The sequence below is a fragment of the Dermacentor silvarum genome, chromosome 8, assembly GCF_013339745.2.
Source record: "Dermacentor silvarum isolate Dsil-2018 chromosome 8, BIME_Dsil_1.4, whole genome shotgun sequence".
Classification (NCBI taxonomy): Eukaryota; Metazoa; Arthropoda; class Arachnida; order Ixodida; family Ixodidae; genus Dermacentor; species Dermacentor silvarum.
In genome coordinates this window covers 63,377,666-63,394,397 of record NC_051161.1, presented here as the reverse complement: position 1 = coordinate 63,394,397, position 16,732 = coordinate 63,377,666, and the positions used below count along the sequence as shown (strand labels likewise).

The following is a 16,732-nucleotide window of genomic DNA, read 5'->3' as shown; positions in this document are numbered from 1 at the left end:
ATATTCCAATCTACAAATTATAGCCGGTGAGTTTGCAAGGCGAAGCGTGTCCACTTGGTGGAACAAATTCTCAGGACTGCACCAGTTTTGAGATATCAATTTCCAATGTGCCCAATGAAATGCATTGTCATTTCAGTTAGTAAAAAAAAAAAAAAAAAAAAAAAAAATTGCTGTTTTATGCATCAAATTCCAAAAGTAACTGGAACACCAATGCAATTTGTTGGACACTTTGAAAATTAATATCTCGAAACTTGTGCAGTCCAGAGAATTTGCTCCAAGTGGATATGCCTTGTGAAGTCACAAGCTACTATTCATAGATTAAAAGATGTGCCACATAATAAAAAAGTTAATTAGTGTAATTATGTTAATTATTGAATTGACCATTTTGACTTCAAGTAGAAGTAGTAGCCGCCTCATCGAGTAATTTAGATCAAGGGTTAGCATTGTGCTATCTGCCACAGGCAATTTATAAAAATTTGGTACAGCTAAAAAAAAAAAAAAAAAAAACACCCTTTATAGCAGCCATTCATTCTTGAAAAGCTTGTTTGTAACCATGCTTTAAAGATGTTGAAAGGCTATTCAAGTTGCTATTTGAATGACAATTAGTGATCTTGTTTTTAAAATTGTCTGTGGTAGTTGGCTGTCCTTTTTTGTACTAGGCAGTGCAAGCGTGGTACCTGGTCACATTGATATAAATGTTTCTGCTGTAAGTATATACATGCGTCTGCACTTAACTATTCAATATTTGGTACCTATTATTTGTATTCGAAAAAGTTGATTATCGCCCACCTCTAGTGTGTGCTTCAAGTAGTCGGAAAATGCGCATCCGCGCTGCATGCATCCATGGGCCACAAGTATATGTGGACAACTCGAGTGAATGGTCATACCAGGGCATGCATTCAGCAAGAAGTTGCATGAGCCATCCAATCAATGTTGCTGTCATGACCATTTATTCGTGCACACTGCCAGTTCCAGCTTTCTCTAAAGAGGATGCAAGGGGAACAATTATAAGGGCTCCACAAATACAGCTGTATTTTGTTTCTTCAATAGGAGCTGGTGCGCCTGGTGGTGTTTGGCACGTCAGTCACAATTATAAGTTGGTCCCGCCAAGTTTTGCGTAATGTTTTAGGAGAAAGACAGTAATGTTGACCTATATTCTTATAAATACATCATATCATATTCATAGCATAATTATGGATGCATCCCATTAGTTCGAAAGAAAGTGGTGGTCCTTGTATCTCTCTACATGAGCTTGCTTTCCTCATACAATCTGTAAAGCGTTGTACATTGCAGTGAGGAAACAACCACACGCTCATTGCATACTGGTGTAAAAAGTACATTTTGCTAAAGTTTTGATGAAAACAGGCTGGTCAAGGTCAGTTTATGCAAAACAGTTTATCATCTGTTCACAGCAACAGTTGAACATGTCACAGTAAAAATCATATAGCCCCACTGTAAGCTTGCAGAAGACGAAAGCAAGCACAATAGTTTGCCTATCACTTTTACACTTTCTTCTTTTCTGTATAAGAACTTGCAATTATGGAGCTAACTCCATACAACTCCATCATCAATTAAAAAAATACTCTCGCACTGCCAATAGAAGTGTCATACTGCTACATTCACAAGGTTCTTTGCATCATGTTATCACACAATTACAACACCTTCATTCTGTTATTGAAGCTTAACAAGGTATCATGACTGATATGTAACATGAATGTATGGAACTCAAGCCAAAGTGCGCACATCCATGGTGTATTACGCAAGCTTCGTATTGGTTGCATACTTGCCAGTCCACGCCATGAGTGGAAATTACTCAAGCAGTTCACGTTCCAGCGTCACAACACAGTTTGCGTTTTATGTGGTGGCACAAAACACGCAATAATTATATGTTATAAATTTTACCTCTGAGAAAAGTAAATAAAGAGAATCCAACTGTTCCAATGTTGGTCCCTCTGCTTGTTCTGTTGCCCAGGGTATTCATGACCTAGTCTTCAACCGCCACATATACATTGTGGTGCACGTCATTGGGTGGGTACTCGTGTTTTTGCTACAATAAGGCTTCAAAGCTGCTCTTTGGTCTGTTTTAGCCCTAACTGGAACTCCTTGTTGGTCGGATCCAGCGAAACAGCCTTTTCCATGTCGGGCAAAGCTACATCAAAATAACCTGTGAACAAAGCACGAAAAAGAAATTGTTGAGAGTGGACTCTAAAGACATCTTTGGCAATCAACAACCACCACGTTTGTATGTCCCGTACACAAGCTTACTGCGATACTCCCAAACACGAAAACAAAATAGAGAGTATTGGTGTTAGGAACAAAATTTCCACGTTCAGAATATGACATTTAGCGCTCTCGTAACAGGTCGGTGCTCTCTTGATGTTCGTTATGTCACGTTGCGCAAAGCTATGTAAATGTGCAACACGTGTACGTGCTAAATTGTCCATATCAAACATAGTATACATTCAAGCTACGCAGAATACGGAGTCTTACCCATTCTGAACTTAACGATCCCACGATTGAAGTATGCCGCCGCCAGAGAATCGCAGTAACGTATGGCTTCAGTGTAATCCTCCACGGCTTTGTCGAATTCTATCATCCTGTAGAGCAACTGACCGCGCTCGTTGTATGCCAACGCAAGCTCGTACTTCCTGAAAGTGGCAGCGAACGACAGCGAATAACGTGAGTGTACTCTTGTACGTGTGCACACAAAATTTATTTAGAGGCTGCTAGGCGTCGGTCACCTGCGGTTTAGGCTTTCAGTGCTTCCTGATTCGGGTTCCTGGCTTTCCTTCGCATCATGGAGGAGGCGCAAGTACTCGCTCTTTTTCTTTTCAATCAGGTCGTCAAGCTGCGCCTTTTTCTCCTGTTTAGTGGGAACATCTCCAGTTGCCGAATCCATACGGCTTATTGTGATCACGCGGAATAATTACTGCGACACAGGTACACAGGACACGATACCACTCCAAACAGACGCGCCGGCTGCTATAAAGATCGGCTTTGGTTTAGGCTGGATACAATTTGGATTTGTCACATTTTTGTTGCAAACACAAGTAAAAACAAAACAGAAAAGACAAATTTATGGCAGCATCAAAATAAGCCTGAAAATTACAACTTCAATATTTAGTAGGGTAACAACTGACAGCAGATGTTGAAAAACACAAATTGAAAACGAAACAAAAAGTAAGTGATACGCATTATTATCATTATCATTAAGAGGCGCGCATGCGCGCTTTGGAGCTGTGTGAGTAAGCGCCTGTGCACGGTGCCGTCGTCGTAAGAAGTACCGACCCTCGAAGTTTGCGTGAAAAATTTTTGCTCCGAAGACGATTGAGGACTGTGTCGCGTGATGTTTATGCGAACGCTGCACAGGTCTCTGTCGCCGGCAAGGAAAACATTGGCTATCGTCCCTGTATCCTCTGCGAGCTACCACGAGAAGGCAAGTACTGCACCGTGCCATTCGCGAACTGCGCACCACGGCCTGCGTGGTTTTACTGACTGATTATAAAGTTGTCTAACATTGCCTCCTCTTAACGCGATGATTTTTAAGTTATTGTAACTTCACTCAGCATGGAACGTAGATTTATGAGCTTATTCAGCGGATACTTTAATTCGATGGTTCATCGCGATGCTACCATGGCCCAAAGCCCCTCCATCCACGCGCCGCCGCCGCTTTTGCTCGGCGAAAACGCGTATGGAGGGGCTTTACCATGGCAAACGTTGCCATGACCGACTTAGGTGAGGTGACAGCGTCGGCCGCAAACGAAATCGATTACTGCTGTCCTGAGGCAAGGTCTGCGCACGTCACCTAGAGATCTCGAATAGTATTTCTATTTAATTTCCCCTTAGCAACAACCACTTCGGTGGTTAGCGAACTAGTCGGCGCATCTGCTAAAGTCTCCCCGTTTCGTGCCGGCGTGTGTGAAGGTCAGCGCACGTCACTTAAAGATCCCGAATAGTATTTCTTTTTAATTTCCACTTAGCAAAAACCATTTTGGCGTAACGAAACTATTACGTGCTGGCGTGTTTCTTCTTTCATCTTCAGGTTATTGACCACTACGAAAATCCCCGCAACGTTGGATCGCTCAATAAGAACGACAAGAATGTTGGCACTGGTCTTGTCGGCGCCCCAGCCTGCGGAGATGTCATGAAATTGCAGGTAAACTTTATTGATCGTTGTGATCGTCCTTTCGGAATCGACGCTTCTTCGACGACACAGGATGACGGTGGTAGCGGGATACAGCGATGTTTGTTCAGCGTCGCACACTCATCACGTTTCACGGTGTCGGTTATGTGTAGCGGTAAACTGCCGTTCCGAACTTGTTGTGCTAGTTTCAATTCACGCGACTCGCCTTTAACTTCCTTGTGGGCATATAAACGTCACTGCTTGTTGTGTTGTGCTTCAAGCTGAACCCGTTAACTGCAAATTTAAAAGTTATCTAGGGCCACTGTGCCGCAGCGTCTTGAATTGCTAATTTGAACTAGATCTTGACATAGTGGAGAGATGTGATATAATGAAATGCATCCGATTTTACCAGATTAGTTCCCACTGCACACCTTAATTGTTTTTGGAGTGTAATTTGTACATTTATCCTTCCAGTTAATTATGAAATGCATAATTACTGTTTATGTTCATGAACATAACCGATTTGTTCACTTTAGATCAAGGTGGATGAAAGTGGCAAGATTATTGATGCCAAGTTCAAGACGTTTGGCTGTGGATCGGCCATTGCATCCAGCTCCCTTGCAACTGAATGGATAAAGGGAAAGAACGTAAGTTATTCACTTAAGCTTCTGTCGACCAGTGCTTGGGAGAGAGCTTCGTCACTCTAATTTGCTGCTTAAGGTTACATGACAAACTTTTCTGTGGATCATGCTCACATGTTGATGTCTTGATGGACAACAGCTGTATGAAGGATTTGGTGCAAACCAGATGACACAGGATTAGCATTAACACAAAAACTGGACTGTCTCTGGCTTCAACTGAATATTATTACTTGGTAGAGATTTCATGGACATGCATACAACATTGTCTGTGATGTGACAAAATTACAGAAAATTAACTAAGAACTTGGCTTTCCTTTCCGTAAGTGATAGGGAAGCCGTGCTGATGTGTCTGTTTCCTGTTTTTTTAATTTAATTTTTGTGTTGCTCTGTAGTCCCATCTCCTTGGTGCTGAATCCTTCATGGTGAACCAGGAGAATCTCGAAGTAGGCTAGTTCCTGATTCAAGGTTCTCCAAGAATCTTAATTTCACTTTTAGGACAGGTGCTAACTAGTTAAGCCACAGGGGCATGGATAGAAGCATGCACTGACCGGAAGTGCTTGTATTAGGTTGAGCACATGGACATGCGGCTATTGAAATTGATGCGAGTGCCCAGTAGCCTTGTGCCATCAGATGTCATAGTTGAATTCAGCGCCATGCCTAATGGAAAACTGTGCATGAACTGTGTTTAGACGAAAATATATGAGCAGTCTGAATTGGGACCTCAGCATTATGAAAAGGAAACAATTTATCTATCTAACCATGACACTGCATTATTTTGTGTTCATATTGTGAAAGTGCTGACAAATTATGTCATTATATTAGTAATGGCTTTGTGTATGATTAATTGCATATCAGCAACATGGTAATGCCTGTTATGTGCGGCACTTGTGGTCATGGAATGTCTTTACAGTAGAGTCCCAGAAAGCACAACTTCTTTTTGATTTTCATGTTATAAAAGAAAACAGAGGTGTGAGGGCTACTGTACTGCTTTATAGTATACAAAACAGCCTAAGCAACTTGTTGTTGTGCAAGTTAGTTAATAGTGAAATAACTGAGTGCAGAAACAACTATCACAAACAAAAAAGAGTGTTTTCTCTCCTCCCTGGCATTTTTTCTCGCACTGTTGCCACTCATGCACTGAATTCTATAAAGGGCCCTGCAACTTTCCTAAAGCCACTGTATTTGCTTTAGATCTATCAAAGAGGTAAGAGCGAAACTAACTATACAGGCAAACAAGAGTAAATGGATGCAGAAGCTTCAAAATGCAAGAGAGAAGCGATGCCCTCTACCTGAATTTTTGCAGCTCTCTGTACATAGTTTCACTTTCATAATGGCACTACCCCATGGGGCCAATGGCAGCAGGGCATATAAGCGAAGTTGGTGTGCCATGATTGCCAAGCCTGTTGAAATCGTTGATAATGTAGTTGCCATGGTTACAGCACCTTTCGAATGGTGCTGCTATACTCACCTATGCTTCAGTCTATTTACCAGTGTGTTGCAGATCATGCAACCGTGATAATTTATGCTGTATGTGACAGTGTTTGACATAACACTTTGACAGCTATGTTAACAATGAGTGAACTGAGTGATCACACAATGCCGAGATAATGCTAATTATTACAAATGCAGTGATTCCACTCCTGCGCCAAAGTGCGCCAAATGAGATTTACTGCGCCATCCTGATACAATCGACGAAAATTGCGCCTAACTGCGCCAAATAGTCTCGGACTTGACGGCGTCTATTGCCGACAATTCCACCACCGGGGAATTAAAACGTGCAACGTGACGATAGAGCGAGCCTTAGTTGCAACCAACCCCCTTGGTTACAACCTTAGTAGACGAAACAGCACTAGCGCATGCGTCCCGATTAAGCCACAGCGCCACGTACGGCGCCAATGTGGCGTCTGCCTTGCAAGGCGGCTCGACGGCAAAGTGCGGTTTGTGCTGAAGCTCGTGGCTTCAAAGTCAATTGGCGATTCATTGGCGGACGTTATCTACTCCGGAAACCCCGCTGATACGTTTTTCACAGGACCGTTAAAGAAACGCGTAAGAGCGGGAAACGCAAGAGCCGAGAAACAGGAAAAATTGAGAAATGAGAGTAGTGTTGAACTGCACACAATATTATTTTAATTCTTACGTGTGAAAGAAAGTCGTAGTTTCGTTGAAAGCCGAAGCATCGATTGCCATTGCAAATTAGTACACAGCTATACAAAGTAAAGATAGTTGTTTTATCGTCCGTATAAACTTGTAAGCATTCGCTTATTAACTATATTAACAAGCATGGTGTCAGTGCACACAGGCAAACATGAACACATCACTCTCGATGAGCGCGGACACGCGCTGTCAAACGCTGGCGTGAGGAAGCGCTGCAGCAGCAGTGAGCGAAGTGACCTTCGTGTTGCTGTCTATCGCTTCAACGCAAACTGAGCGCCGAGAACACACAATACGCACAAAGCTACGAGCCGCCGACGCACCTACACTGCCTAGACGCGACGCAGATCGCTTTCACGATACGGCCCGCGCGACCGCCGCGCAGTACGCAGTTGATGCCAGAGTACAACGCCGCCCGATATCCCTCCCTCGCTCCCTCGCCGGTGCCTCGAGCGCAACAGAAGGCACGCCTCCTCTTTCTAGAATCTCCCTCTGTGTCCTCCCCGCTCTTCTTTCTTGCGCGCGCGAGATTTGGCCGCGGTCGTCGGCTCCCCTCACACGCTTTCACTCGCACATACGGCGCGCGGCGATGGCGTTATTGCCCTTGGACTTTATACTGAACATCTATGCGCCATTACCAATTTAGGGCCCCAACGCGTCATTGACACCATCTTTAGATAGCAAATACGGATCTCAAAGGCCATGCTTTTGCTGGCGTAAACCGAAAATACATCATAGGTGTCGCCCCCGGCACTTTGGGCAGTGAAACCCATCGTCAAGCCACCAAGCCAAGTGACATGAAAAGTCAAAATGGCCGCTCGGGCTGGTGCGGGGTGGCAGTTCTCAACACATGATGCGGGAACGGTCCCACAGTTGCGACGCAACAGCGGGGTTACCAATGCATTGGGTCCTATGGGAGCTATGCCAGGACCAGCCGAAAACGACGTAACAGGCGGGAAAACGCAGCACCCGGGAACGTAACAGCGGGGTTCTACTGTAGCTTGTTTGAAGCGCAGCATGACATGTGATTATAATAACTGCATGCCGCCAATGTGTCCATCATTTCTGTTTCTGGATATACGGAATGACATCTGGGAAAACTTGCAATATATGAAACAATATCAACTTGTGTGCGTGTGTTGCATGCACAGAAAAGCATTTTTTTCTCCACGAGATCTGCAATGGATGGAAATGTTTACCCAGCTTCTCTAAGAGCATACAAATTATTCAGGTCTTTGAATGTAAATTGCAACTCGCTTTTTCGAAATACTTCAGGATGTGAAAAAAATGAGCTGCTCCCAAATGCCAAATTGCCTGCTCCAAAGTGCTCCAAAATGAAATTTCTGGTGCTCCGAAAATTGCTCCAAATCAGAAGTCCGCAGTAGCATCACTGCAAATGCGATAAAATAATTGAAGAACGGTATGTGTCAGCATCACTAGAACCACTCTCGACTTCACAGCTCTGCTTGAAAGGTTGGCCAATTGACTTTTGCGTGGAGTAGAAGCATTGCAGTTGAATGTAGGTTGTGGTAAGCCCAATACGAGTGCAGCGTAAGTGCTGCCACTGTCTACCACTTTCAATGCAAAGAAATCACTAGAATTGAAGGAAAAGAACTATAGCAAATTTTGGGGCCCCCTCCTGCCAAGGTAAAGAATCCAGAGAGAATAAAAGTGAATGGGCTCTTGCTTATGTGTGTTTTATCGTGGTCAAGTTTATTGGCCTATGAACACAGAGAAGGTAGAATAAAATCAAGTGATGGCATTCACATTAATTTGTGATGTGCTTTGCACATTTCAAGTTCTTTGTGTGAGACTTTTTAACTTAGATGGATGAACTTTAAGTCAGTTATCTCCCCAATCAAAACAGATACTATCGACATTTTAACAATTACGCCTGTTTTACCACCAAAGCTAGGCAAATGGATCTTTAATGTAAGTAAGTACCACCTGCAACAGTCAGAGGGTGTTAGCGGAACCAAGGCTCAATTACAGTGCTTAAGTCCATGTGACGCTAGCTTGCGTCTTCTTTCATTTGCGTGGCCCAGCATATAGAGCTGTGAAACTGGATGCAAATTGATAACAGTGATCAAGGTAAACTGGCAGTCAGTGCCTCTTGTGATGTCTGTGGTAAAACTTGCCTGATTTCGCTTGTTGTTTGATGTAAATTATAATTAAAGTGGTGTTAAAACATGATTTGGTAGATTTTACATAGCACTCAACACAAAACGAAATTTGCATTAAATTCGTATCCCTTCACCACAGTTGCAGTCCATGATGTCCCTGATGCACAAGATCACTGCATTTAGACAGTGCAATTGGCAGTGGTAGGTATGCTGCTACAATTGCTCTAGTCTGCTACATTTCATTTAAGCTGCCTCATCCATGCTACAAATGAGGTAAACTGCTACAAAGCTGCTCTAGCATGAGCTGCGCCACGCAATATTGGAGGCCACCGTGAAGAGAAGTTGTGAAGGTCAAGTGGGGGTAGCCACCACCTTATGGGAAGAGCGCTTTCACATCTCTTGCCATTCATAAAGCTAAATGAGGTAAAGGGTCACTGAGCTAATCCGATCCAGTGCACAATCACTCATGTTCACAGTCAGCCATTTGGAAACTCTATGCGCCGTATTCACTGGTTGTGCGTAGTTTAGGAGGATGTTCTGTCGGGCCTAGTAATGCGTGCTTGGCCCATTATGCTTGTTGATGTGAGAGAGGGTGATTGTAGAGAGGAAGAGGCCTGCATTTGTACTTCGTTTGGCAGTGTGGCCTTGGTGGGAGAGACATTCCTCAACAGACGATGCGCTTTGGCTTTGATTCTTACTTTATGGTGAAACAAAGGAGAGTTACTAGTACAAGTTCCTGCTTATGTTAGTGAGCAGTTTCAATTTGTGATAAACAGTACAACAATTCTGAGGCGGTGTAAGCCATGTCCACCTTGAATGTCATGTTGCTGCTCTTTATTTCAGGTAAATGAAGCTATGAAGATTAAGAACACCGACATTGCTAAAGAGCTGAGCCTACCTCCAGTCAAGCTTCACTGCTCAAGTAAATAGACACTTTGTGCATTATTACCATACTTCACTTTTAGTTTCACAGTGTGCACTTATGTTGTGATACAAGAATTTATGTTGGATGAAATATTTGAAGAACTATGCTCTGTTACACACTGTACTTGCAGCGCAGCAAAAGCAACGAGCCATCTGGGCCAATCAGAGACGCCAATGTACTGATATTGTAAACCCGTGATGCAACCAACATATTAATCTGCAGCTTTGCCACCAGTAATGAAGAGCATAGAGCTGACAATGCACCATGCAAATGGTGTTCCAGTACCATAACCTCCAACATCTGCAGTATAACCAGTGCTAAACCATGGAACAGAATTCTGTTGCAGACTATGGTTTGCCTTAGCATGTCCCATAGCTTTTGCTGCACTGGAAGTAGATATTGAGATGGATTATGAGGTTCTAGAATTTAAGTTTTAGTTTTGTATTGTACCCATGTGTGTTGTATTGTATTGTGTAAAGTATGTATTGCAAGATAATATTCCTGAACACACACTGGATTTTCTAACAAGCTTTATTTCACTAAGTAGTTGTGGTTTCTGGTTTTAGAAGTTAAGTTGATTGGTAAAGTAGAAAGAAATAAAGATGAACGAGCTGTTCCAATTTTATTCGATGTAAAACTGAGCAGTACAGGAAGAATTTCACATGCTCAGTTTGTGAGAGCAGCCACACTTGCTCATGCATTCATATTTATTCGTCCGTAATATTATATCAGAGAGCTGCCAACTTTATTAAGTTCGAAAGTAGGGAAAATTGAAATTCTGTCTGTATTTAGCGTACTTGGGGTAGTTTTTGAGCGTGTTGAAAATTTTGCAACATCCTAATGGCACACTTAGGAAATTATGGTGTATTATTCCTGCATCGTTAATCTCTTCTGTGGGAGAATCACAGTGAAGAAAAAATGGCAGGTTTGCGGTGAAGTGAGCAGAATAGCTAAAGCCAGGTTTTCTGGTGCTGCCAGGTTTTTATGCGCAAAATATTTCTCTCTACGTAGGTTTTGGTCGGATGCAAGCATAAAATATTACTGCATATATTTTTTTTGTGAATAACTGTGCAGATAAAAATTGTGTTTATTATCTTACAAACAGTGATCTGATCATATTTAGGACCATGTGCTGTCACATGTACACATTTGTTCTTGCTGCTATAGGTTGTCCTGCAGCATGCAAATATAGTAGCATTATTTAACAGATGAAGACTGTAGAAAGGAAGCACTGGTGCTTTAAAAGGTGATGGGCTAACCTAGTTTGTACACAGTGTTAGAATCTGAAAATCTTGCTCTATTTCAACAGAGCCTGAAAGTGCACTTGGATGTGTACACAGAAGTCTGATACTGCTGGTATATAGATTTGTAGCCTTTGCAGGTGGTCTGCATGCTAACAGGTCCACAAATATATTTTTGTGTATGGCACATGCGTTGCCATGATGCTCAACTGTGTTTAATGAGTAATGTTTATTTTTTACGTGTCGCATGCTGCTGCTTTAATGTGCATCTAAGTTATTGGTCTGCGAACTACAATGTCATTAGTTTCACTAATTGTATATCTTGCTTGTTATTGCTGAACTGGCACTGTTTTACTGAACTGTATTGTGATAAATTGTACAACTATTTAAACTCGTTCTGTCGTTTCAGTGCTTGCCGAAGATGCTATCAAGGCAGCTCTCAGCGACTACAAGCGAAAGCGGGGTGAGCAGGAAATACCAAAGGCAGGCGCAGATGCCTCTGCAAGCAGTAATGGCTGAGGGTTTGTAACATTTGTTTAGGTCGCAGAAAAGTAAACTTTGTTGGACGTGTCATCGACATATAGCTGCCTCTCTTGTACAGTAGAATAAAGAGCAGTTTGCTGAGATGAACTGAAGTTGAATGTATGCTGTCCCTACCTTAAACATGGCAACAACTCTTCTGACACGCACTCATCTGACAACATAGAGCAAGGTTTTAAGTAGCCTTGAACAGAGGAATGTGTGGCTTCTAGAGTTGTACGTGAACTTGCTGTTAGTAAGCCATGTTGACAGTGTTGACATTGCATAACTATTTCCATTCACGCCTGACTCCTAACCTGTTTACTGCAGCTCGAGTTAGGACTTTCTATATATATATTTTTGCATGACACAAGAAGGCAAGCATTCTGTAGAACATCAAAATTGTCGTCAACAAAGCTTTCTTTTTAAAATGGAGCATCCTGCAAGCATGCATTATGAGTACAGAGCACGTGTGCACATTGTGTGTGAATGTGGTTTTATGAACTCGTAGGGAGCAAATAAATTTTGCACCAGTGCAAGGGAGGATTAAATTAGTGTATCTTTTGCAGGTAGAAAGACCACTTAAGGTGTAATTTCATCTCTCATCCATAGATCCGCTATAGGAAAATGCCCAGAATTAGTAGGTTCAGTCGAACGCACTTATAACAATATTCAAGTGCCACGAAAATTTTATTCTTATAACCGATAATAATCAAAATAGGGGGATGGCAGAGCTTTTGTGAGAAAACTAAAATAGTGGGGCGGGGCGCAGTGCCCCTCCCCACCACCTTCCTCCATCTGGCTGCTAATTGTGTTGACTCGTGTAACTGTTTAACTCTGTTTCCTGCGCGCTCCGATCACGTGTAACAAGCCGCGGCTGTCGGCGTTCAAGAATGGCACTGCTATAACAACTGCAGTGTGGGGTCATGGGCGGCAAGTGACATGCGAGCTCCGCCGAGGCATCGCTTTGGTGGCCTCAAAAGGGGCCTTTTAAAAAATGCGAGAAGGGTGCCACGGCAGCCTCTTGAGAAATCCAGGAGAAATGCTGCGGCAAGGTCGCCACAAGCATCTTGCCACGTACTTCTCACTGGCTTGCACGAGAAAACCCCATGTCTGTCAGCTTTGCTTGCTTTATGCGAAGGTTCCTTGCGAAAACGAAGCCTTGGAGGGACTGAATGATTTGCAGGGCCTCCTGCGAGGACAGCGTTGAGGCAGCCTGCCTTACCGCGTGTCGCCGTTGCTATCCGATGCAACCATGTTCGTGACGATTGCCTAATCGGTTAGAACCACTTTGTTTACAAATGTATAGCAGTGCACTTTCTTTTCACTGGCAACGTCGTGCATTGCCGATGATCAGCGGGTGGATCACAACCATCTTCCGTTTGGGCGGCGAGTCAAACAAGGCTGAGAAACCACGTGACCCGGAACGACTTCGACGCAACCAACAAAGACGAGACAAGCGACTTAATCTGTAGGCAATAATTGCGCAGAAGGAGGGGCCATCGAGCTATCTTGGAGCAGCGCCCAGCGCTATGGGCACAGCCCATTCGTGTTTGGAGGTGTAGGAGTGCGACGGGGGAGGCCTGGGGGCTGGTGATACGGAGAAGGCTGGAAGACGGTGTGCGGAGGCGTGCAGCAGGTCGAATTTCAAATTTTTAAAAAATGATTTCGCATTCCATTCTTTTTCGGCACGGACACCCAGTAGCCAGACTTCATTATTATAACCGATAATGTGGCATGGGGGCATTGTAGTAAGCAGATTATTTCACCATAGAAAACATACAAAAGTTGACGGTGCAGCAGCTTGTCATTGTTATAACCGATATATTGTTAAAACCGGTATCGTTATAAGTGGGTTCGACTGTAGTGAAATTTGGCCTTGATATAAAATTTTTGGCTTTCAGCACCCAGTGTCACATTCTCTGTAAGAACCACAGTGCCCCTTATAGTGTTTGTTCAAGGGCGTAACTTGCTGATAGATTAAGCAGGCTGATCCTTCTGATAATTTTGCTTGTTAATTTAAACTCAAGGCATTCATCAAGTTGTCCATCAGGCACATAGGTGTTCTGCCTGATGAGATTGACTATGTATGTAAGGAGCTCAATGTACCAATCTGACAATGTTTTTCTTCAGTGTCTCTTTAAAAAAAATGTGAGGTGGTGTTGGGCAATTTGCAGTATAGACATTGACGCCAAACAGAGCTTTGAAAAAAAAATTTTTTTCCTCTTTTTTTTTTCTGGGATGATGAGAATGGCTTGTGGGTGTTCATACAACGGTTACTTAAGAACAACAGCACTTTCAGTTTGTCTTGTTCTTTCGGTAGATGTATGCCATCCTTTGCTTTTCTTTTATTTTTTATTTGCCTGTTTTTTTTTTATCAACTGAGTGCTGTTTAGTTTGAGTTATTCCCTCTGGTAAAGGGAAAGGATAATTCAGATGTTGCCTTAATCCCTAGCCCAGGTCCCAGCTTCTGGGGTGATGATCACATCCCTGTTTGTCGATCAGCTCACGTGTGTGATGGACGAATGGCAGCTGTCACAGCTTCTGGAGTGCTGGGGAACTTCCCGACCATTTCCCCCCAGCCATCTGGGGTAAGGACAGCATGTTTATGGGAAGGGGCTGCTGCTGAGAGCTTTGATGGCTTCCTGAGAAGTTTCAGATTGTTTGTTTGCTAGGGTGTGGTACAGGTAACCTAATTCAAGGGTAGTATTAGCTTACCTTTACTGTCAAAGACATTTTGAAGACGGGCAAGCAGGGCACAGAAATGAAGGAAGAACTCTACAAAATGTTTCTACATCATGAATTTGACTCTCTCTCCCTCTCTTTTCCAGAGTTTAGCAAGTGACCATTTTAGCTTCATAAACGCATTTTTCTAAAGAGAATGCGTGCTATCGGACACTTGATATTGTTGCACATGTCATTACTCGTACATAAGCAAGGCATGCGTATTAAACAGAAAAGGCCAAGTTGGCTCTGCTTTGGTGAGTGCCTGTTTTGCTTCTGGAACGTGAAGCAGGAGGGATAATAAATGAAGAAAGCACTAATTTTACACCACAACCTTTTTTTTTTTACTTTACTGAATGCCTGTTTTGCTTCTACAACATGAACCACAAGACATTGAATAAAACTACTCATTTTACACAATGGCCTGTTGTTCTATGAGTTGTCACTACATTTGGTCTTGGGAAGCATGCTCAAGATATGCACACTTGTCTTTGTAAACACGCTGTGTCACCAGCTGCTTTGTTTCTCGGTATGTCAGTGACTGACATGCTGTCAAGTATATACTGGCTGAATGGTGCAACAGCTGTACTATAGCTACTATGCATATGACAGCAGTGTAGACATCGCTGTGAATTCAGCTATAGAATCTCCATAACTGTTGGTATAGAACTTTTATTTTTCCCATGATTAATGTTCAGCTTTGTTGCATTATTCTTTCCACATTATGCCCATCAGAGAGAACACTAGCAAATATTGATGGTAGTGTAGTTACGTGCAACTATTTCTCAAGCAGGGTGGCAAACTTCAACTATCTATCCTGTCCAACTGCCTCTCTCCTTACATATGTGTGTGATATATATATATATATATATAATATATATATATATATAAATATGAAAGAAAGCATATGTGGGGTTTATTGACCAGTGCCTTCACCCATAAAGATCACTTACTCGTGACGCCTGCGGCGGAAAGGATGTTCCACATCCGCTGCCTAGGTCTGCGAGTGGTGGCGCTGGCTAACACTCCCAGGGTTAATTCTAGCTGTAAGACATAAATACCCCATAAAGTGGATGGGAAAATGGCGCCGCGGTAGCTCAATGGTGAGAGCATCGCATGTCTAATGCGAAGACGTGGGTTTGTTCCCCACCTGCGGCCAGTTGTTTTTTCATCCATTTTCATTTTCATTAATTTATCATTTCTTTAATTCAATTAGTAAGTACAAGTAATTTCCCCTATGTTGTCCTTGGTGTCACTATTTGTTCGATTCTTATGAATAAAAATTGGGCCCCTCGGTTCCCTTTCTTCTCGTCCATTTCACAACGAGGGCTCGAATCCGGCAACATTGATGCCTTCAGGTAGCATATGTGGGTTTATTGACCAGTTGCCTGCACCCAAAAAAGATCACGTACTCGTGATGCCTGCGGCAGAAAAGGATGGTCCACATCCGCTACCTAGGTTTGTGAGTGGTAGCGCTGGCTAACACTCCCAGGGTTAATTTAGTTGTAAGACATAAATACCCCAGAAAGTGGATGGGAAAATGGCGCCGTGGTAGCTCAATGGTGAGAGCATTGCACGCCTAATGCAAAGACATGGGTTCGTTCCCCACCTGCGGCCAGTCGTTTTTTCATCCATTTTAATTTTCATTAATTTATCATTTCTTTAATTCAATTAGTAAATACAAATAATTTCCCCTATGTTGTCCTTGGTGTCACTGTTTGTTGGCTTCTTATGATATATATATATACACACACAAACACACCGTATTTTCCGGTGTATAAGTCGCATTTTTTTTTCAGAATTTTTCGCCGGTGCGTCTTGTAGAACGGTGCGACCTATATACATATTTCTTTTTCGGAAAGAACAGCCATCAAAATTGTATTGGATGCTATGGCATTGTGAAGTGTGCTGGGTTGATCTCCTCTGGCACTTGCTACGGTTTGTGTGCGGGCTATACACCCGCCGTGGTTGCTCAGTGGCTATGGTGTTGGGCTGCTGAGCACGAGGTCGCGGGATCGAATCCCGGCCACGGCGGCCGCATTTCGTGGGGGCGAATGCGAAAAACACCCGTGTACTTAGATTTAGGTGCACGTTAAAGACCCCAGGTTGCCAAATTTCCGAGTCCCCCCCTACGGCGTGCTCATAATCAGACTGGTTTTGGCACGTAAAACCCCATAATCTATCTGTGCGGCTATACGGAGGTACGGAGGTTCTTTGTGATGAGTTTGCCGAGTGCTGTGCGAGAAGACTATCAGCAATGCAAGTGGCGGCAGGCTGACCCCGCC

General features: G+C 43.2%; 2 protein-coding genes and 2 non-coding genes across 5 annotated transcripts in view; 3 read left to right on the top strand and 1 right to left on the bottom strand.

The window, feature by feature from the left end:
- Positions 1-1,376: 1,376 nt before the first annotated feature.
- LOC119461329 (tetratricopeptide repeat protein 32-like) lies at positions 1,377-2,983 on the bottom strand. Its single transcript, XM_037722597.2, has 3 exons — positions 2,742-2,983; positions 2,491-2,648; positions 1,377-2,164 (listed from the first exon to the last, which is right to left on the bottom strand). The coding sequence occupies exons 1-3, from the start codon at positions 2,897-2,899 to the stop codon at positions 2,061-2,063; spliced, it is 420 nt and encodes a 139-aa protein (XP_037578525.1). The 5' UTR covers positions 2,900-2,983; the 3' UTR covers positions 1,377-2,060.
- A 247-nt stretch (positions 2,984-3,230) lies between these two features.
- LOC119461327 (iron-sulfur cluster assembly scaffold protein IscU-like) overlaps positions 3,231-16,732 on the top strand; it is a 25,003-nt gene continuing 11,501 nt past the window's right edge. Inside the window, exons 1-5 of one of the 2 annotated variants that reach the window (XM_037722596.2) lie at positions 3,233-3,436; positions 4,043-4,156; positions 4,660-4,770; positions 9,882-9,960; positions 11,614-11,839. In XM_037722596.2, the coding sequence (XP_037578524.1) occupies positions 3,347-3,436; positions 4,043-4,156; positions 4,660-4,770; positions 9,882-9,960; positions 11,614-11,723 (504 nt within the window). In that variant the 5' untranslated portion in view covers positions 3,233-3,346 and the 3' untranslated portion in view covers positions 11,724-11,839. Of the gene's footprint in view, positions 3,437-4,042; positions 4,157-4,659; positions 4,771-9,881; positions 9,961-11,613; positions 11,840-16,732 lie in introns of those variants that run through there. The other variant, XM_049672474.1, reaches the window with a different exon arrangement.
- Positions 15,534-15,605, top strand: Trnar-ucu (transfer RNA arginine (anticodon UCU)). The gene has a single exon. It is a non-coding gene; the product is annotated as a tRNA-Arg (tRNA).
- On the top strand, positions 15,993-16,064 carry Trnar-ccu (transfer RNA arginine (anticodon CCU)). Its single transcript has one exon. It is a non-coding gene; the product is annotated as a tRNA-Arg (tRNA).